At 44.0% G+C, this 21,626-nt stretch overlaps 2 protein-coding genes across 4 annotated transcripts in view; both read left to right on the plus strand.

The window, feature by feature from the left end:
* Window positions 1-4,999: 4,999 nt before the first annotated feature.
* Window positions 5,000-9,486, plus strand: NDUFB8 (NADH:ubiquinone oxidoreductase subunit B8). The gene is made up of 5 exons (XM_036265911.1): window positions 5,000-5,134; window positions 5,351-5,477; window positions 6,747-6,846; window positions 7,254-7,409; window positions 9,295-9,486. Exons 1-5 carry the CDS (start codon window positions 5,050-5,052, stop codon window positions 9,385-9,387), a joined length of 561 nt encoding a protein of 186 aa, XP_036121804.1. The 5' UTR covers window positions 5,000-5,049; the 3' UTR covers window positions 9,388-9,486.
* A 2,892-nt stretch (window positions 9,487-12,378) lies between these two features.
* SEC31B (SEC31 homolog B, COPII coat complex component) overlaps window positions 12,379-21,626 on the plus strand; it is a 33,976-nt gene continuing 24,728 nt past the window's right edge. For 2 of the 3 annotated variants that reach the window (XM_036265157.1, XM_036265155.1), the window contains exons 1-3: window positions 15,027-15,115; window positions 15,199-15,285; window positions 15,907-16,030. In XM_036265157.1, coding sequence (XP_036121050.1) covers window positions 15,067-15,115; window positions 15,199-15,285; window positions 15,907-16,030 — 260 coding nt within the window. In that variant the 5' untranslated portion in view covers window positions 15,027-15,066. Of the gene's footprint in view, window positions 12,517-15,026; window positions 15,116-15,198; window positions 15,286-15,906; window positions 16,031-21,626 lie in introns of those variants that run through there. The other variant, XM_036265156.1, reaches the window with a different exon arrangement.

The following is a 21,626-nucleotide window of genomic DNA, read 5'->3' on the forward strand; positions in this document are numbered from 1 at the left end:
ACTGATAATGGGGTTACCTCTGTGGAGGGTTTGAGGGTGGGGGTGGCAATCAAGGCTTTAGTTTTTATCTGCAATGTTCAAATTTTTACAATAACATATTAATATAAAATATTGGGAATTACAAATAAATTAGACTGAGAAGAGTCAAGTGACTAAAATCTGGAATGAAAGAAGGGACATTGACTGCAAAAATGAAAAGGCATATAGGGGAATACTATATGCACACATTTGTATGCCAAAAAAATTAGATAACCTAGATAAAATAGAAAAATTCTTAGAAAGATACAAACTATCATAACTGATTTAAGAAGAAACAGAAAATCTTAATTGATTTATAACAAGCAAAGAGATTGAATTAAGAATTTAAAAAATGCGCCCTGGCCAGTTTGGCTCAGCGGTTAGAGCATCGGCCTGCGGTCCAGAGAGACCCGGGTTCGGTTCCTGCTAGGGGCATGTACTTTGGTTGCAGTTTGTCCACGGCCCTGGTTGGGTCGTGCGGGTGGCAGCCACTCGATGTGTCCCGTTCACATCGATGTTTCTCTCTCTCTTCCTCTCTCTCCCTCCCGCTATACCTGAATAAAAAATGGAAAAATGTCCTCGGGTGAGGATAAAAAAAGAATTTAAAAAATGCTCCACAAAGAAAAGGCCAGGGCCAGATGGATTCACTGATGAACCCTATCAAAGATTCTTTTAAAAGTACTGACACTGCCCTGACCAGTTTGGCTCAGTAGTTGGAGCATTGGCCTGCGGTCCAGAGAGACCCAGGTTCAGTTCCCGCTAGGGCATGTACCTCGGTTGCAGTTTGTCCCCGGCCCTGATTGGTCGTGTGGGTGGTGGCCACTCGATGTGTCCCTTTCACGTTCATGTTTCTCTCTCTCTCTTTTCCCCTCTCTCTCTTTTCTCCTCTCTCTCTCCCACTTTATCTGAACAAAAAATGGGAAAAAGTGTCCTCGGGTGAGGATTTAAAAAAAAAAGCGAAAATAAAAGTACTGACACCAATCCTTCACAAACTCTGCTAAAAAAAAAGAAGAGGAAGGGACATTTCCCAACTCATTCATTGAGTCCAGCATTACCCTGACACCAAACAAAACAAAGACATCTCAAGAAAATGAAACTACAGACCAATATCCCATATGAATATAGATGCAAAAATCTTCAACAACATACTAGCAAATCAAATCCAGCACCATATAAAAAGATTATATAGCATGACCAAGTGGGATTTATTATAGGAATGCAAGGTTGGGTCAACATCCAAATATTAACAATATTAATAGAAGAAAAAACACAAAAATCTTAATAGACACAGAGAAAGCTTTGACAAACTCCAACACCTCTCAGGATAAAAATGGAGTCAAGAAAGTGAAAAGAGTCCATTTATATAAAATTTCCAGAATAGGCAAATCCATAGAGACAGAAAGTAGATTAGTGGTTACCAGGGATTGGAAGGGTGCAGGGAATATGCTAATGGTATGGGGTTTCTTTTTGGGGTGATAAAATTTTTTAGAATTAGTGATAATTGCACAACTTTGTGAGTATACTAAAAAATAACTTTATTATACACTTTAAAAGAAGGGAAATTTGCCCTGGCCGGTTTGGCTCAGCGGTTAGAGTGTCGGCCTGCGGTCCTGAGAGACCCGGGTTCGGTTCCCGCTAAGGGCACGTACCTCGGTGGCAGTTTGTCCCCGGCCCTGGTTGGTTGTGCGGGTGGCAGCCACTCGATGTGTTCCTTTCACATCGATGTTTCTCTCTTTCTCTCTCTTCCTCTCTCTCCCCCCAACTGTATCTGAACAAAAAATAGAAAAATGTCCTCAGGTGAGGATAAAAAATAAAATAAAATAAAAAAAGAAGGGAAATTTTATGCCATGTAAATCATATCTTAATAAAAATAAATAAATAAATTAGACCAACTCTGTTTTTTGACCCAAATTAGATCAGGGCCTTTTTATTGATTGAATACAGATAGTGTCCAATCATTCTGAACATCAACTATTTATTTTATTATTATTTTTATCTTTATTGTTGAGTGTATTACAGATGTTCCTCATTTTTTCCCCATTGACCCCCTCCTCCCCACTTCCACCCCCATCCTGCCTTTTCCCACACTGTTGTCTGTGTCCATTGGTTATGCATATAGGTTCTTTGGTTTATTTCTCCCCACTCCCCAACCACCTTCTCTTTGAGGTTTGTCAGTCTAGCAACCAATTTGTTCTTCTTAATTTTTTCACCTTTTGCACCCATTCTCCCAAACCCCCTCCCATCTGGCAACCAACAAAATGTTCTCCTTATCTATGAGAATGTTTCTGTTCTGCCTGTTCATTTTGTTTGTAGATTCTATTGCCGATAGATATGTATTCATTGCCATTTTGTTTGTTCATATATTTTATCTTTTTCTTCAAAAACACCCTTCAACATTTCATATAATAATGGTTTGGTGGTGATGAACTCCTTTAACTTGTTCTTGTCTGGGAAACTCTTTATATGGCCATCGATTCTAAATGACAGCTTTGCAGGATAGAGTAATCTTGGTTGTAGGTTCTTGCTTTTCATCACTCTGAATATTTCTTGCCACTCCCTTCTGGCCTGCAAAGTTTCTTTTGAGAAATCAGCTGACAGTCTTATGGGAACTCCCTTGTAAGTAACTAACTGCTCTTCTCTTGCTGCTTTTAAGATTCTCTCTTTATCTTGAACCTTTTGCATTTTGATGATGATGTGTCTTGGTGTGGGCCTCTTGGGGTTCATCTTGCTTGGGACTCTGTGCTTCCTGGACGTGTATGTCTGTTTCCTTCATCAAGTTAGGGAAGTTTTCTGCCATTATTGTTTCAAATAGGTTTTCAATTTCTTGTTCTCTCTCTTCTCCTTCTGGCACCCCCAAGATGCAAATGTTGGCACACTTGAAGTTGTCCCAGAGGCTCCTTACACTATCCTCATTTTTTTGGATCCTTTTATCTTTTTACTGTTCTGATTGGGTGTTTTTTGCTTCCTTGTATTCAAAATCGATGGTTTGCTTCTTGGCTTTACCTACTCAACTATTGAGTCTGTGTAAATTATTCTTTATTTCAGTTAGTGCCTCCTTTGTTTCTGACTGTGCATCCTTCATTTCTGACTGGTCCTTTTTAATGCTCTTGAGGCCCTCACTAAGTTCATTGAGCATCCTTATAAGCAGTATTTTGAATTCAGCATCTGTTAGATTGCTTATCTCCATTTCGCTTAGTTCTTTTCCTGGAGTTTTGTTCTGTTCTTTCATTTGGGACTTGTTTCTTTGTCTCCTCATTTTGGCTGCCTCTCTGTGTTTGTTTCTGTGTATTACTTAACAAGAGGTATGGGGCTATCTGAGACCAGATGCTGCTCGTTTGAAAGAATTTAGGAAAACCTGAAGCAGGATCTAAGACAGGTCAATCCTATGGTTAAGTAACTGGCAACAGCTTGGGTGGGCCTGAAAGTTGGGTGGGGTGGGGCAGGGCCTCAGGGAGTGACCAGAGCAGGGCTACCAGTGTGAGCCAGGTTGCTGGAGTCCCAGATATGGTGGCTGTCTGCCACCCCAGGGGAGGGCTCACCAAAGGAACAAAGGCCTCTGACAGCTATTTGTCCTGGAGAAAGCCCCCTCTCCAGCCCTTGCTCCAATACCAAACAGCTCAGTTCTTCCCTGTATGTCTCTGGCGCCCCTCTAGCTGCCTCCCCTCCAAGCTTAAAGGGAGCAAGTCTGATAAGTCTGTGCGCAGGCCCTTTAAGAGGAGCTGCCTGGGGCTTCAGCCACCTCAGCCTCACTGTGCCTGTTTCTGCTGATTTTTCCAGGCAGAAGTTATGGGGACTGCTCTTCCTGGCACTGAAACCCTGAGCAGGGGGCCTGGTGTGGGATGGGGACCCCTCAGTCCTCAGGGAGGACCTTCCCAGCCGAGGTATCCTCCTGATTTTTATCCGCCACACGTGGGTGTGGGACCAGCCCGTCAGCCTCCACCCCTCCTACCAGTCCCAATACAGTTGCTTCTTTAATTCCGTAGTTGTAGGACTTCCATTCAGCTTGATTTCAGGCCGTTTTGAATGATGGTTGTTCTGTAGTTTAGTGGTCGTGGAGGATGTGATACCGCGTTTACCTACACTGCCATCTTGACCGATTTACAGGAGGGCAAGTTGCTGTGAAGAAGTCCTCCCCAAAATTTATATACCGAATAGTAAATATATGTCTTTATTGCTCTGATATATATTTGAGAATATCTACAAGTTCCTGGAAATATGTGCATATTTACACTGTGTACACTATGCAAATTCTACTTGTGAAATAAAATGAAAACATATTCATATGCAAACATAACAATGTCCCCCATTCTTCTATTAAGCTAGTGTTTGTTGTGTTCCGGTTTGCAATGTATTTGTTTATCCAAGTCCGGGCAAATCTTTGAGGCTTTATGCGGGCTTGGAAAAGCTGCCTCTGGAGATAAGATTGATTTTATACTTGTTGGGTTAAGATGACTGGGACATTCGTATGTAAACAAAGGACTGAAAATGAGAAGCCAGTTCGAGGCTGATTTACCCGCTGCACCGCACATCTAAGTAAAAGGGATCAACCAATTTGGAAAACAGAACAAGAAAAAGCAACACCAAGAGTTTAATTTGAAGAATGATCACTTTTGGGGATGAATGGAGCAAGTGCCAGTAAAAGAGAGGAAAAGGCAAGCTGTCAGAGATTAACACTGTCTCACTTTACTTGTACAGCTCCTGGGGCAGGTGGGCAGCTGTCCACATGAGGTGCTCAGGTTCTGAGTCCTCACTATCCTTGGATGCGTCTAAGTCAACTGAGGGAGAAAAAGAGACACTACAACCTTAAATATCAAAGCAGTGACCTGCTTGGTTTCCTCCCCTTCCAGTTTTCCCTCTCCGCCTCTATGCCTTCGCACATCTTACCTTTGGCTTCTCAACACAGCTTAAGCCCCGCCCTGTTGAACCCTGAAGACTTTTCTTCACTACTTGCTTTGCCGTCGCGTTTGGCCCGGCTCAGCCACCGTGACAGGCCTTTGCGCATGTGCGGAGTGAAACAGAGAGAAGGTCAAGATGGCGGCGGCCGGGGCGAGGGTCCTGGGAGTCCGATGGCTGCAAAGGGCAGCCCGGAACGTGGTACCGCTGGGTGCACGGACAGGTCCGCGAGAAAGAGCGAGGCCTCAGTGTGGGAAGGGAATGCCTCAGGGTTGGTGTGTCGGGGGAGGGTGGAGTTGGTATATCCAGAAAAGCGGGTGGAGGGTCTCGCTGGTCCCTGGAAGTCTCGGGCTCCGGGCTCCGCAGCCACTGCAGCTTGAAATCTTCGGGGCGACAGGCAAAACGAGGTGCCTCTGACCTGCCCTTGTCTGCCTTCCAGCCTCCCACATTACCAAGGACATGCTTCCGGGGTCCTATCCCAAGACCCCAGAAGAATTGGCTGCCGCCGCCAAGAAGTATAATATGCGGGTGGAAGACTACCAGCCGTACCCAGATGATGGCATGGGGTGAGGTAGAGAGGGTCTGCTTGCACCTGGGTAGTGATGGGGGAATGCGGCTGGGTTAGGTAGTTCGACTCAACCTTCCCATGACCCCTCAGAGTCAGTGGTGTGGGTGCTTTTCTCGGTGGAGAGAGGTGGGAGGGGGAGGGGGAGCAGCTGCAGCCGAGAGGACTTTAATTTTCTCCTTGGCTCGGGCGGTTTCCTCAAATGAGGATGCGAGGTTTTAATAGCTCCCCGAGGACCCCTGAATAGCAGGAACCTTCCTTGGCTCCTTCCAGAGCGCAAGGTTTCATTTGGATTGAGCATCTGCTGGGCTCAGGTGCTGTCGTCCAGGCACGTGACCAGGCTGGAACTGGAATCCTGTCAGGAGAACCTTATTTGTAGATGGAGTGCTCTATGTTTGTGTATATTTCCCCTTTTAAAAATGTCACTACTGTTAGGGCTGTGGAAATTCTAGCAACTGTAAAGCAGATTAAACAGCCAGTTCCCTTATTCCAATTGATGTTACCGACCCCCCCACCCCCCACCCTGTGCGCGCCGAGCCACATAACATGTCTATGGTTAATCATCTGAAGTGATTACTAGCACCCTCATTTTCTGTCCTAGCATTACTCTTTCAGTTATGATTTCAGCAGCTCCTATTTATTTTGTTGTTTTCCAACTACCTCCTGTGATATATGTCTGGTTGTCATCATTTCCTATGTCTTTTATTGTGGAGAAGAGCACCCTTGATAGCCCTCTGTATAAGTTGAACCTGGATTTGTTGGGGAAAACCCAACTTAGCAAGAAGTCCTATGAGGTGTTTGAAACATGAAGATATATGCCAACTCGGTGGTTGAGGAACACAGATGCTATGAAAAGAACACTTTTGTAATCTGTATACCCTTTTTGTTTTTTCCAATTAGCTGGGTGGCCTTGGGTTCAGACCCTAAACTTCGGTTTCATTCTCTGTCTAATGAATAAAACAGAGTGATGGATAACTAGATGCCCTTCTAGGCCTAATATAACATTATGTGACTTTTTGTTGAAAGAAGGTAAGAAAAACTTACGATATTATATAATGTTTCAGAGTTTGACATGAACTTTAAATACAATTTGGACTTCTGTGGTTAGTTTTGTGCTTAGTGACTACAAATTGAGATCTTGATTTCAAAGTCAGTTCCTCTGTCCTTAGGTAAGGCAGTTATCTCTGTCAGTTGGTTTCTTTGAGATGAGACTGAATTATCTGAGAGACACTGCCCAGAGCCCCTTCCAGAAGTTCTTGCTGTCTCTCAGGTATGGCGACTACCCAAAGCTCCCTGACCGCTCACAGCACGAGAGGGATCCATGGTATGAGTGGGACCACCCAGACCTGAGATTGAACTGGGGTGAACCGGTAAGAGAACTATATCCCATATAACCTTTCTTCCTTCTCCCTAATATATTCCTGGATTCTTTCTTTAGCTCAAATGGCATTTCTCTGTCCAAGTAACACTAAGGTTTTCTGCCCAAGGAAGCAAAATCCATTGATCTGAGATCTGAGGTTCTATATGTGGCATGTGGAATGGGACTTCTAGGAATTAACAAGCTCTGTAAATTTCCATGATTGAGCTGTCTCTGGTCAGCAGTACCTAACCATAAACAAGCATCTAGTCCTGTGGGCCAGAGTATCTCAAATTTGGCTCTCAGAATATTGCCCAGGGCAGTAGAATGTCTTTGTCAAGCCCTTTATCAGGCTCTGATCATTCTGCTTGCTTTTGCAGGAAGAGCAGTATGTGACAGTTATCTGCCTTTCTGCCTTAGATTCACTGGGACCTAGATATGTATATCAGGAACCGTGTGGACACGTCCCCCACGCCTATTTCTTGGAATGTCATGTGTAAGCACCTCTTCGGCTTCGTGGCCTTCATGCTGTTCATGTTTTGGGTGGGGGAGACGTATCCCTCCTACCAGCCCGTGGTGAGTATCTGAAAAATGCTTTCTTGGGCACATTTACTTAGCCCTGTTTCCTGAGGGAATGAATTCTTTGGAGTAGAGATCAGCCAGTACCAAGTTTGACTTCCTTGTAAGGCCTATAGAGGGCCTTACGCATTGGCCTGGCACAAATACCAGAGCACTGCTCTATGTCTACATCTTTGATCAGCCTGAATTTGAAGAAACAGTTTAGGACTCCGTGAGGAATGAGAATGTGGAAGCCAGCCAGTCTCTCGAGTTGCCATTTGGGGACTGTACCTTACCAATTATATTCATCAAGTGATCTTTCAAGGTAGAGTCATGGAATCTAGAGTTGAAGCCTTATCCTTTTTGGAGGTGTGAAGAGCACCTCTTACGGGGTATTGGAAGCAATTAAATGTTCACCACAAACGTAGATGGTTATATTTTGGAGAATGTAAAAGACAGAAATAATTCTGTCTAGCTTTAAGGAAGTTGAATTTGAGTAAAAAGAAAATTTAGGTAAATGACATGATGAGCAACATTTGAACAGATATATAGGAATTTGGCAGTTTTTGTGTATATATGTGTGTAGTGAATGTGCTAAGGGATTTGAGGTGCTGTTAAGGAGAAGGGTTAAACTAGATGCTAAATATATATATATATATATATATACACACACACACACACTTTAGGTGGTAGGGAAAAGTTGGAGAGAACATTTGGAGCAAGAGAAGACAGAATGCAGGAAGGAAAAGGAGAGTGAGTTAGCTGGAGTGGAGCAAGCATATAAAATAATTCCTAGGTAACTAGCTGCATCGGTTACCTGGAGAGCTGCTAAAAATTCAGCTTTTATTGCATTGCTACGGGATTTGGACTTGATGGTGTAGTAGCACATTAATTCAACAAATATTTATGAAGCCCTTGCTGTGTACCAGTTCCAGACCCTGCTAGGGGTTGGGGATACAGTGATGAGTTGGTCTGCCTCTAGGCAGCCAGGAGCGATGTTGGGTTTTTTAACAGAAGAATGACATAATGAAAGCTAGGTTTTTAGTAAGATTAATCTGGGAGTAGTCTACAGGATAGATTGTAAGGAAAGGAACTGAAAGCAGGGAAGCTGCTGTATTTGCAGTTGGCTACTCATTGCTACCTCTGCAGAGATAATCAATGTCCTAATGGTAGCTGGTATATCTGTGTGCACTGACACGAGCCTTCCTACCAAGCCCCAGGGGCCCCAGGCTAGAGAGTGCACATAGGGCTGGTGTGAGCACTAACTTCACTTCAGGAGACCAAGAAACACAGTGGCTCTTCCATTTTTCAGTTCTGTAAGCACATCACCCTTTTTTCCTCCCCTTGAGCTGTGTTCTCTGACAGCTGTTTGTTGGTAAAGCCAGCAGCCCCTAAAGCACGTCCCAGCCGTGTCTCCTCTGTGCTTTCCCTCACTGCTGCTCCTGCACGCCTCATTTGCTAGGCCACTTTAGTGGTGGAACCATTAGAGGCTGAGTGACTTAAAGGAGATTGAGTCTGTCTTGACCTCGAGAGAGTGGGATGGATGGATGCATCATCTCATTTAGAAAGCTCTCCCTGGTGCTCTCTCTCATTCTTGCTCTCGCTCTTGCTGTCTCTCTGTCTCTCTCTGTCTCTCTCTCTCTCTCTCTCTCTCTCACACACACACACACACACACACACACACACACAGTGTGGGCACCACTTCTCTTACAATCTAGGCTTTCTCTCTGCCTTGGGCTGAGCAGGGAAGAGGAATGCTCTTTCTGCCATTCTAGCACAGCTGGGTCTGACCAGAGGCTACCACACACCCATTTACTGTGCATGACTATTAAACTCAGAGTGGGATGTAGCCAGGTATTGGCTGGATGTATGTTGTTCTTGCTGACCTGTGTTTTTTCCTTAGGGGCCAAAGCAGTATCCTTATAATAATCTGTACCTGGAACGAGGCGGCGATCCCACCAAAGAGCCTGAGACTGTGGTTCACTATGAAATCTGAGGAGGCTTCATGGGCTTTTTGCCCCCTAGTTGACTCCCTCATTCCTAGTTTAACCTTAATGAAATCTCTAATAAAACAGTGCGTGGTATCTGTGCCTCATTTTCCCAGTAACTGCCATAAGGAACCTCATACATTTCTCTTTTTTTCTGCCTGCATTGCCTCCCCACCCCAGCTCCCACCCAGAGATTGAAAGGGTTGGGGGTGAGGGTAGTTAAGCACAAGAAGATGTTAATTTGTTAACTTTGCTGGGCCTGTGACAGTAGTTGAGATGCTAAGGGTAGCTCCTTTTCTCATTTACAGAGTTGAGGAAGAAGGAAGATATGTTCCTTACTTCCCAAGTTGGAACAAAAATTATTTCCCATAAATAAGCCTTTTCAATAATAGTGGTTAGCTAATAAAAAAAATTGTACTTGCCCTGGCCGGTTTGGCTCAGCGGTTAGAGCGTCAGCCTGCGGTCTGGAGAGACCTGGGTTCGGTTCCCGCTAAGGGCACGTACTTCGGTTGCAGTTTGTCCCCAGCCCTGGTTGGTCGTGCGGGTGGCAGCCACTCGATGTGTCCCTTCACGTCGATGTTTTTCTCTCTCTCCCTCCCACTCTATCTGTATAAAAAATGGAAAAATACCCTCGGGTGAGGATTAAAAAAAAAAAAAAAATTGTACTGTAACATGTTGTAAATACATTATAGGATAAATAGGTGTTTTTGAACTGGCCTAGGGCTGTGACTGCCTCTAATTTTACTTCTCTTATATAAATATGTATCTCTTATTCCAAAGCAACTTCTGAATCCTAGCTTCTTATAAGCTAACATTACCTATATTTATGAATTAGAGGACAGTTCAGTGAGTTACTACTGAACCTATGGCTTTTGTTGCCTTCATGATTCATCCAAGCTCCATTATAGCCTTAGAAAGAGGAAAACCATGTTTTTGAGAGTCTGTCTCAATGCAACTTATGTTCTTTTCTTCTTTTGGTGACAGTTTCTTAAATTACAATCACATTGCTGAAAATCTGACCCATAAAAAAAAGCATACATTTAATAGCCCTACAGAAGCAAGTCCATTCAAGTTAGGAGATGAGGGGTCCTTTAGTGGTTGTCCAGGCAGTGAAAAACTTATGAAACCAGGGTGTGGGTACTTCTCATGAAATGCGTCTTTGAAAATCTTTACTGTCTTTTTCTGTCTTCATTCTCTGTCCTTTAGAGCATTTGGTAATCATTTAACAAACATCTGTGTGCCTCATATATACCAGACACTGAGGCCCTGGGGATATAAAGTTGAACAAGACAAAATAATTGCCTTCTAGTAGTTACCTAGAAGAGGAGACTGGCAGTTTAGAAACAAGGTGAAAAGAATTTATAAAATGGGTGAATTGAGAGAAAAGTACACTAGAAAAACAAAAAAACTATGCCCTGCTTGAAACTGACCTTATGGCTTAGGTTCAGATTTCTTGCAGAGCACTTCATCAGTGACTCTTCTGCCTCATCCCCTAATTTGATGTATTGCCTGAGGTTCAGTTATCAAACCTGTTTACTTCTCTTCAGGTCTCATCCACTGTTGTGGTGCTAAGAAGTTCAAGAAATACTTAAGTACTTAGTGCAAAGAGTGGACAGGCACAGATAATGCCCTACATTGTCTTCTGTCCTGACTTGGAAACTCCTAAATCTGCAGGAAAGGAAATCTAGAGTGATGTCACAATGACTCGAGGGTCTGTTGTTAGATAACCGGCTCACCATCCCTGGAAGATATCAGGCAGGAGTACGGTGGAACTCATGCATTAAATGGAAGTTTTGAATCAAATAACTTAGATCTAAGATTTTCAGCTGCCTACAGGACACTTTATTTGGAAATGCCATGATTCCCTCAACCAACGTAAGAAATATATATGATCTTTCCACCTCCTCTTCCCCAAGTCCTTTATCAGGCACAAAAGCCCATCCAATTTTCCATTGCCAACATTGCCACTATATTAATCCAGGCTTCTATCACCTGATACCTGGGTTCTGTTAGTCTAATTTGGGTCCCTGCCTCCAGCCCTCTGTTCTCTTCCTGAGTGGATCTGTATTGCTAGTCTCAAAATACAATCTATATCTTATTGCATCCTTACCCATAATTTTCAATAACTCCCAGTTATCTGAGTTGAATTGGTATTTCTCAACCTGTAACCAGCCTATTCCCTAACCTTTAGCCTCTTTTATACATGGTATGAGAAGTGACAGGGCAGCTATTAGCTGGTTGGGCCCCTTCCTCCTTATTGAGACATTACCCAACTTGCAGTTCAGCTCAAGGTATAACACCTGTCTTGTGTCCCTGAAACCTAGGAAGCCCCTGGTTTACAGTACCTTGCACTGTGCACGCCTATAGCCTCTTAATTATTTCAACCAATAGTTTTGGTCACCAGTTGGGCTACAGTGTGTCACAGCTATTTATGGCCTCGATTGCTTTTTACCTTTCAATTAGGGTTCTACTGCGAGCTCCTGGAGCTAGGGCCCAGTCTTCTCTACTTAAATAAGGAGAAAATGAAGGAGTATTTTCCCTTTTCAGAGGCTGGCTTCCGAGCCTAGCTCAAATAGAATAAACCAGAATTTCCTGGTGGCAGGATCTGATCCCCTGTGGCAGAACTGTTCAATCATCATAGGACAGGTGAGGGAGGCATATTAGCGGTTGGACCAAAGAGTCCTGGGTTTGGTTCGCGCTAGGGGCACGTACCAAAAAAAAAGCTACAGTCCTAGCCCTGGCCGGTTTGGCTCAGCTGTTAGAGTATCGGCCCAGAGAGGCCCGGTTCTGCTAAGGGCACCTACCTCTATTGCAGTTTTTCCCTGGCCACTGTTGGGGTTATGTGGGGGCAACCAGTCGATGTGTCTCTCTCCCTCCCACTCTATCTGAAGATAAACACAAAGATGTCCTTGGGTGAGGATAAAAAGAAAAAAGCTTCTGTCCTATTACATCCTCTTGTTGGGTCCCAGCCCAGTTCTCCATTCCCAGCTTCCAGGCGCGTGTGGGCTGCGATGCCCTGCGGACCAGGACTACTTTTGGCCCTCCACAGCCGCCGTCCACAGCGCCCAGCTGAACCCCAAAGCCCTTTGAGAAGACCCGCACGGCCTCCGGCTCCCCCGCCTGAGCTCTCCCGGCAGGTTGGTTTCCCCGCCACTCTGGGGCCCTAAGAGCAGAGACCGAGCTCGGAACCTGGAGCGCCGCTTCTCCCTCGGGAGAGCGCCCGGGGGCAGCGCGCCCTCTGCGGAGACCCCAGCTTTGGCTAGTGTGCCCTCACCCTGCGCCCTCCCCTGGACCCGGCTCCCCTCCACCTGCCGCGCCTGGTCCCTCTTCAGCGCTGCCCTCGCGCCTTCCCATGCGCCCTGGGCCCTGACCTGGCTCGGCCCCGGGCCCGCTCCCAGTCTCTGCACCTGGTCGGGGGGAAGGCCGGTCACCATTGACCCCCGCGCGCCGCGCTTCGGGGACGGCTGGGAGGAGCTGTGCTGACCGCCCTCCATGGAGACGGGACTGCCGGGGTAGCAGGTGCCCTCCGTCATTGCACGAGTCTGTTCGCTCTTGGTTAAGGGTCATAGCTCTCCCACTTTCAACGCCCCCTCCCCAGCCGTTCTGACCCTAGCGGGAGTACTTTTTTGTGAACAGATGTCTTTGAACAAAGTAGATTAAAAGCCTATTCCCAATTTCTAGACTGTCGGGATTTAAACACTTTGTGGAGTTTAGTTTGGTTTAGACTATTATGATGGTTAAAAGCACTGGGCTCTGGAGGCTGATAGGGGTTCCTATCTTGACCTACCCAGTTTTTTTCTTCGTCAAATGGGAATGATAATAGTATTTACCACATAGAACCATAGTGAGAATTAAATTAATTATATATGTCAAGTGCACAATGCTAATAGCAACTTCTACTTTTGTTACGATCTTTTCCCAGAAACGTGAAAATGGTTTTGACCAGCAAGTGGCACTGGTAACTATATAGTATGATGTGTAGGGAGTGTGTCAGAAGATTCCTGATGTAGCCTCCAGTGTTCAGAGACTTACTGGAAATCTTGGCTAAACTTTCTTCAAGATAGAAAGTACATTAGAGATTAAGTAATACTACTTTCTGTTTTTGTAAATTGAGAAGTAATCTGAGTGTGGCTTGCTAAAGCATGTGGCAGTGAGTCCCAAGTTTCTTCCCACATGTTGTGTTACTTTTTTTTTTTTTTTACTTTTCTGCTGCTTTGAGAGCTCATTGGGATGGTACCTTGAATGTGCGTTAGAATTAGGTTGGAAACCACAGAGTTTAAATGGATGTCTGCATTCAGCAAATATTATCAAGCACTTACTGTGTGTCAGATGTTATTCTTGCACTAGTTATAACATGATGAAGAAAGCAGACACAGTGCTGGCTCTCATGGGGTTTACTTAGTGGATGAGACCACCAATGTAAATGTAAATAAATATATAATTATAAATTGCTACAAAGAAAAATACTGAGGTTGTTTTGATTGGGTGGCTTACCTCTAAGGCAGTGGTTCTCAACCTTCCTAATGCCTCGGCTGTTTAATACAGTTCCTCATGTTGTGGTGACCCCCAACCATAAAATTATTTTTGTTGCTACTTCATAACTGTAATTTTGCTACTGTTATGTCTTAGGCGACCCCTGTGAAAGGGTCATTTGACCCCCAAATTGGTTGTGACCCACAGGTTGAGTACCACTGCTTTAAGGGGATGAGAAGCCGAGCCCAGAAAAATGTGATAAGGAGCCAGTCATGCAGAGAATAAAAGGAAGAACATTTAAAGTACAAGGAACAAAACTCGAAAAAGCTGTAAAGTGGGAAAAGGCCAGGAAGTTTACAAAAGCTAATGCAGTTGGAGCACAATGAGTAAGGGGAAAGTAGCAAGAGATGAAGTGGTAGGCTAGAGCCTTTGAGTGGAGCCATAATAAGGGGTTTGAATTTTATTCTGAGTGTGATAGAAACCATTGAAAGATTTTAAGCATGGAATGCCAAAATTTCATTTTTTATTTTAAAAGTTCACTCCTGCTGCTATGTAGAGAATGAATTGGGTGATGGTATGAGTAGCAGGGAGATAACCAATTAAAAGATTATTGAAGTAATCTAGGTGAGAGATGATGGTATCCTCAAATAGAGTGGTGGTGGTGGAGATGGAGAAAACTAGACAGATTAAGATACATTTTGGACGTAAAATCTGGAAGACAATGACGGATTAGAAGGAGATAAGGGAGAAGGAGGGGATCAAGGATGATTTTCAGGTTTCTGGGTTGAGCATTTGGGTAGATAGTGGTACCATTTATTGAGATGAAGAACACCAGAGAATAACAGATTTTGGGGGGAGAATATGTGGGATAGAGAATTCCATTTTAGACAGACTAACTTTTAGGTATCTGCTAAATCCAAGTGGAAATATTTGATTAGCTGTTGTATATAAAAACTTGGAACTCAGAGAGGTATGTATTGGTGATATAAATTTGAGAGTCATTAGCATATGGATGATAATTAAAGCCAAGGGAATTGACAAAATCACTGAGAGATTATCTGGTTTGATTGTTATCATTACCATGGGGCCTGTGGCAACCAGTGTGGTTGATTATATTTTTGGATTTAAAGCATTAGATTTTAGTAATTGGTTAATTGAACTGACCTTACAGATACGCAGATGGTCATGTGTTTATCACTCTGTGTTGCCCTGAGATGCCCTATCCCGTGATGGAGAGAGGGAAACAAGATCTTGTGTCCACAGGTACTCCCTGGATCTGGCCCTTAAGCTTGCTGGTTTCCGTTTTCAGTGAGCTAAGGGCCATGTCAGTTTTCTGCCACCTACAGGTCAGACCATGAAGCTCAAGGAACTTGAGAGGCCAGCTGTCCAAGTGTGGAGCCCAGCCAGCCAGTACCCTGTGTATCTGGCCACAGGTATAGTAATACTGTGGACAAGAGCCACGGGAAGAACATAGATCAAGGGAAAAGTTAGTATGCAGAATTCTTTTTCTTTTTTTTTTTTAATCCTCACCCGAGGACATTTTTTCATTTTTTGTTCAGACTGAGTGGGAGGGAGAGAGAGGAAGAGAGAGAGAAACATCGATGTGAAAGAAACACATCGAGTGGCTGCCTCCCGCACGACCCAACCAGGGTCGGGGACAAACCGCAACCAAGGCACGTGCCAAGGTACGTGCCCTTACGGGAACCGAACCCGGGTCTCTCTGGACCGCGGGCCGACGCTGTAACCGCTGAGCCAAACTGGCCAGGGCTAGTATGCAGAATTCTTTACTGAACATGAGAGAAAGCTTTAGAATCATGGGGTTGGCTCACAGCATAAGCAAGGGGATATTAGATGGTTTTGGTACCTGGAGGCAGCCTTAAACTATGGCTCAAGGCTAAGGCACCTCCTGCTTTTTTTGCAGTTACCATTTGAAAAAGAGTATACTCAGTCTTATCCTGTTTCTCCTCCTTTCCACTCACTAACCATTTTTACCCCAAATCCATGCATATTTTGTTGCTCATACGCTGCCTCTTCCTAACTTTTCTTGTGCCTAGGAACATCTGCCCAGCAGCTAGATGCCTCCTTTAGCACAAATGGCACATTGGAAATCTTTGAGATTGATTTCAGGGACCCTTCTTTGGACTTGAAACGCAAGGGAGTCCTTTCTGCCTCAAGCAGGTACTATGTCTGTAGTGTTGACGGGTATGCAGGGCAGATCCTGATGCAGACCCTGATGGGGAATCCTGGGAACAGTGTGTGCTTCTCAGGGCTCATGAGGAGACAAGTGAGGGAAGAAGGACCCTCACTAAATTGGAGAGAAGTTAACTCTGGGTTTATTTTACAAAATGACTTTAAAAGCACCCACTCCTTCCTGGTCAGCAGTAGCAGTGTTAGGTAGAATCATGTGACAAAGATGCTTTACATAAGCCTGGACCTGGTCTCTCTCTGGACCCAGAGATATTGACTCCACCCCTCAGCTCTTGTGAAGATAAAAACCTTGCACAATATCCTCCTCTTCTGCCAAATGAAGGAGGACAAGTGATCCTGTCCTCAGGGCTGTCAGGGACTGATTGGTTCTCAGGGATCTCATGGCTCTGGCAGGCCAAAGGGCTGGCATTCACTAGCATTCACTGAGCACATGTATACATGCCAGGTCCTCAAAATTAGCCTAAGCAATAAATAATATTATCGCCATTTCACATAGGAGGGCACCAAAACTCTGAGAAGCTGGGATTTAAGTTTCCACCTGTCTAACTCCAAAGGCTACCTTCTTACCATTATTCAACTACTCTTTTATAGGTTCTGTAAAGATGCCCTGGCCGGTTTGGCTCAGCGGTTAGAGCATCAGCCCTGCGGTACAGAGAGACCCGGGTTTGGTTCCCGCTAAGGGCATGTACCTCGGTTGCAGTTTGTCCCCAGCCCTGGTTGGGTCATGCGGGTGGCAGCCACTCGATGTGTCCCTTTCATGTCGATGTTTCTCTCTCTTCCTCTCTCTCTCTCCCGCTCTATCTGAATAAAAACTGGAAAAGTGTCCTCGGGTGAGGATTAAAAAAAATAAAAAGGTTCTGTAAAGATGACGCTTACAGTCTGAAGCAGTGGTCTCCAAATTTTTGTACCATCGGAAAAATGGGAATCACTGTACTTAAGTCATATATTCAATATAAATAATGTACATTTATTATTGTCCTATTAATAAAATTCAATGTATATCATTTTTTAGATTAAAAATATGAATCTTTTTCTTACAGCTGAGAAAATTATCTTGCCCATCCCAGTTTAGAATACAGTGTTCCATCATCTTGTGAATTTTTGGGCCCATCTGCGAGATTAGTGAGGACATTTAGAAAGAAGTATCCTCTTCTTTATTTTCATGGTTTAATCTAATAATGAAGATTAGTTATTTTTCTCTTTTTCTTGAGCCCCTGTATTACTTTATGGCAGTATCCATATTTTTCAGTTTTTTACATATCTCTGTATTTCCAGTGTTTGTACCTTTTGACGAACAGGCACTAGAGTGTTTACCAATAATGATGAGATATTCTTAGCCTCTAAGCAAGCAGTTCAGAAAGGGCTCCTGATAGGGGTGAGCGAATTCAATAATGTTTGTACTCTTGGAGGTAAGAAAAGGGGCAGTGGGCAAGGGGGTCTTATTCTTGACCAGCCAAGCAGCAGCTTCAGTACAGTAGTGATTCCTTAGGCTTAGAGTTACTAAAAACGAGGCATTATAATTGCTTAAGAAACCTTGAAATTGAAACCTAAGATCCACGTGGACAGAGATTTTTGTCTGTTTTATTCACTGCTGTATATCTAGCACTAGAACACAGCTCTGCATTAGGTGCTTATAAATATTTGTTGAATGAAGATAGAGTGGGAGGGAGAGAAACATCCACAATCGATGTGAGAGGGACACATCGTCTGGTTGCCTCCCGTACGACCCTGACCAGGGCCAGGGACGAATGCATCCAAGGTACGTGCCCTTTGCTGGAATTGAACCCGCAACTCATTGATCTGCGGGCTGATGCTCTACTGCTGAGCCAAACCAGCCAGGGCTCAAACTGAGAATTTACCTACCACTTCAGTTATAGTTAGTCTTCAGTTAGTCTAAGAGCTTTTCAAGGGTCATGACCTGTTTGTTTTGCAGCCAACTAGGTTGAAGGGACACTTTTTGAAATGTTGGCACTGAATGTGGGAGTCATTAACTTCACCTCATATCCTGCTGGAACCTGCAAGGATTTATGGACTGTCACCAAAGTAAATAGCACAGTTCACTGTGTTATAATTGTTTCCAAAGATTTGTTCTCATTCCCAAAGACCTAAGGAATTACCTTTGACACAGTCCTTTTAGGTCCTTTCTGAAGTAATCATCTTAGACACCATAGGGTATAAGACACCCACTTCTCTCTGTTCCAGCCTGGGTTAGGTCACTTACTCAAAAGTTAAGATCGCGAACTGTTGATCAAGATGATCAGGGTAGATGAAGGGCTGCCCATCCTTTGCTTTATGCTTTCCTCTTTTCTTTTGTGTCATCTGCATGGTTAAGTGGAAAGCACAGTTGTGTTGGGTTGCAGCCTTGATGAAAGCAATGTAACTTTGGGCAAATGGAGTTCTGTCAGTGGTCTCAGGTTTACTCACTTATATATAAAGAAGAAGCATTACAAGATGACTTCTAAGAACCCACTGAGCTTGAAATTTAGGTCTTAGGTTCTTTTTCTAGCTTAGTCCCCCCACCCCCCTTTTTGGCCCACTAAACATATACTTTTCAAAATCTCCTTTCCTTTGCCTGCCCTTTTCACCAGATCCATGCCTTAACCACATTTGAATCCTGAAAATCCCCTTCTCAATCCATGATGCATCAGAGAAATATCCATTTAGAACTACCTGACTGAAGAGAAATGTTCTGAAATACTGGTATGGATGTAGATTAGGGACAGCCAAAGAGAGTATGTGGATAAATGTCACTGGATGCAATCAGGATCCATATGGATTAGCATGTGCATTTGACTTGTTAGATGAATCTCACTCAAGAAGCAAGGTTTCTGGGAGAATAATACATTGTTTAGGTGTTGACTTTTGATCTGAGAACATAGCTGCTGAGGCTGAATGATGTCAGAGGCCTACTGTCCACCTCTGTCTATACCGAGGTTCTAGATCTCTGAGTGGCCTCTGTAACCTCTGTAGGACCTATCCTGTAGTAACATGGAGAAAGTAGGTGATCTGTCTTCCAGTAGTTTTACCTCAGTTCCACCTTCTTTGGGAGCACTTTGACCTCTCTTTGGGTGCCTGTGTAAGGGACAACACCAAGCAGAAAAAGATCACTTTGTATACTTTTCTCAGTTTTCCTGATTCTAAGATTTGCCTTCTTTCTAGAAGACACCAACAGAATAGAAAGAGCGTGGGCTTTTGCTGTTGGACAGACCTGGCTTCGAATCCCAGTTTTGCCATCTACTGTCCTCTCGGGCATGTTATTTAACTTCTTTGGTCCTGTTTTCTCTGCTGTAAATCCAGGATATATAGTAGGCATGTAATAGCTGGCACATACTATGCATTCAGGAAAGTAGTTGTCTCAAACAGCCATTGCTCCACTCCACTGTCTTCATTCTCGAGCTTGGAGCACAGCCTTCACCACTCTACGTGTCTGTTAAGGAAACTTGGAGTTCCTCAGCTATTTTGGACTGGAGGTGGACAAATTCATTTTCACTTTAGGTTACTCACACAAGACTGAAGTTTTCCAAAAGGAACCTTTCTAAGCAAATAAAAGCAAAATTTAAAACAAAAATGTACATAAATTATAGCAAGAATACAGTACATATTCCTAGTCGTCAGGTAACTAAAGCTTGGCCTCGGATGAGCTTAGCTGGTATGACGTTATGATCTCACAGGCTTCAGTTTATTCTCTTCCGCCTTGTCTTTTGCTTTTCACCAGAAGAATAGCAATGAGCTGGTTGTTAGGGCCAGTTCTATCCTTATGAAGTTCAACGTCTTCCCTGACCGGCATGCAGTCTGATGTATCTAGCACAGTTGTTCTCAATCCTGGCTGCTTGTTAGCGTTACCTGGAGGGTCTTGCTAAATATTAAGGTTCTGAAGTCCTGTCTCTGGAAATGCTGCTTTACAAGATCTGGGTAGGCATCAAAAAACCTGTATTTAGGTGCCATCCATCATTCTGTGATGTCCTTTGGTCTCCATTGTTGCTCATTAACCTGGGAACTCTTTTTTTTTTTTTTTTTCCTTTATTGATTATAGAGAGAGGAAGGGAGAGGGAGAGAGAGATAGAAACATCGATGAGAGAGAACATCGACTGGCCGCCTCCTGCATGCCCCTCACTGGGGATTTGGCCCACAACCTGGGCATGTGCCTTGACCCGGAATCAAACTGGCGACCTCTTGGTGCATGAGTCAATGCTCAACCACTGAGCCACACTGGCTGGGCAACCTGGGAACCTCTTTAGCAGAGAATTCCACTTCTATTCTTATGTTTTGAAAGTTCCCATCTTCCCATACAAACCCCTCTTCCTATACCTTCCCTTAAATCTCTTAGTTTCTATTTTCAGGCCAAGGTCATCTTTTTTAAAAGTATTCAAACATAATAAACAAGTTGCAGATTAGTACAATGAACAATTGTGTACCTTCACTTAAATTCATCAAAAGTTATTAACATTTTGTCACATTTGCTCACATGCTCGTGTGTGCTGTCTTTCTTGACACACACCCACAGCTATTTCTTGTCCCCTGTCCATTTGCAGAGCAGAGATGATCAACACTCCTGAATGATCAAGTCCCTGTCCTTACTTGAATTGTCCCACATGTTCCCACTCTCCCAGGTGTTCTCTGTCACATCCTATTCAGGTTCCAGCTTCACCCTCACTAGGGAAGTGACTAACATAGGGACTATAGTTGCTACATGCTTACAGAAAGAAAATCTTTTTGTTACACCGTGTTCTGCATTTCAGCCACCCTAGAGTAACTGGGTCCTCTTCTCAAACCCTTTGGTGACTGTCCCCTCTTTGACATCTCAGGTACCTTTTACTCTGGTTTGTAGGTCATGTATTCTGACCATAGTGAGGTCATTGCACTTCTTCTACCATTCCCATGTGAGTTTTTCACTGGCCATACCCCCCTCTGGTTCCCACACGACCTCTTATGGGCTTCTCCAGTTATTTTGTGGACTTGCCCTCTGCCCACACTGACCTCTAGCCCCAGAATGCCCTGGCAGCCTCTTGAGTGCGTATGGAACACATTCTTCTGCCCTACTAAGACCAGACAACCTTAGAAAACAGCCTTTCTGACAGTAGCTTTAGAGCCACCATTTGTGTCACTTCTACTATTTTTTGTTTTTCAGATCTGTTGGGAGTGGCATTCATTAAGAATATATAAACTTAAAATGTACAATTCTATAATACATCATCTGTATATTGTATTGTGTGCTCGCCACCCAGAGTCTCATCTCCTTCCATCACCACATAATGAACCCCCTTTACCCTCTTCATCTTCCCCCCACTCCCCTTTCCCCCTGGGAGCCACAATGCTGATGCACAGCTTTGCTGTTTTGCTTCCGATGCTAACCTAGTTTGAAATGGTGCTCAGCTCTTTACTTCTGGCAGGTTGGCTCTGCTCTTAGGACTGGCCAAACAGGTTCCCGCCTGGTCACCCCACTCAGTTGTTTTTTTTTGCTGACTGTTCATACAGTGTGAGAACATTTTATTTTATTAAGGGATCTGTGAAATCTGACTTCTCTGAAGGGTTGTGTAAATTTCCTTGGCTAGCAGCTGAGAAATGG

This window comes from Molossus molossus, unplaced genomic scaffold, assembly GCF_014108415.1.
Source record: "Molossus molossus isolate mMolMol1 unplaced genomic scaffold, mMolMol1.p scaffold_m16_p_17, whole genome shotgun sequence".
NCBI classification, from domain to species: domain Eukaryota; kingdom Metazoa; phylum Chordata; class Mammalia; order Chiroptera; family Molossidae; genus Molossus; species Molossus molossus.

Excerpts from the sequence above, each read along its gene's own strand:
- NDUFB8 (XM_036265911.1), top strand. The coding sequence starts at position 5,050 with ATGGCGGCGGCCGGGGCGAGGGTCCTGGGAGTCCGATGGCTGCAAAGG. Across the intron at positions 5,478-6,746 it reads TACCCAGATGATGGCATGGG|GTATGGCGACTACCCAAAGC; the intron begins GTGAGGTAGAGA and ends GCTGTCTCTCAG. Across the intron at positions 6,847-7,253 it reads GATTGAACTGGGGTGAACCG|ATTCACTGGGACCTAGATAT; the intron begins GTAAGAGAACTA and ends TTTCTGCCTTAG.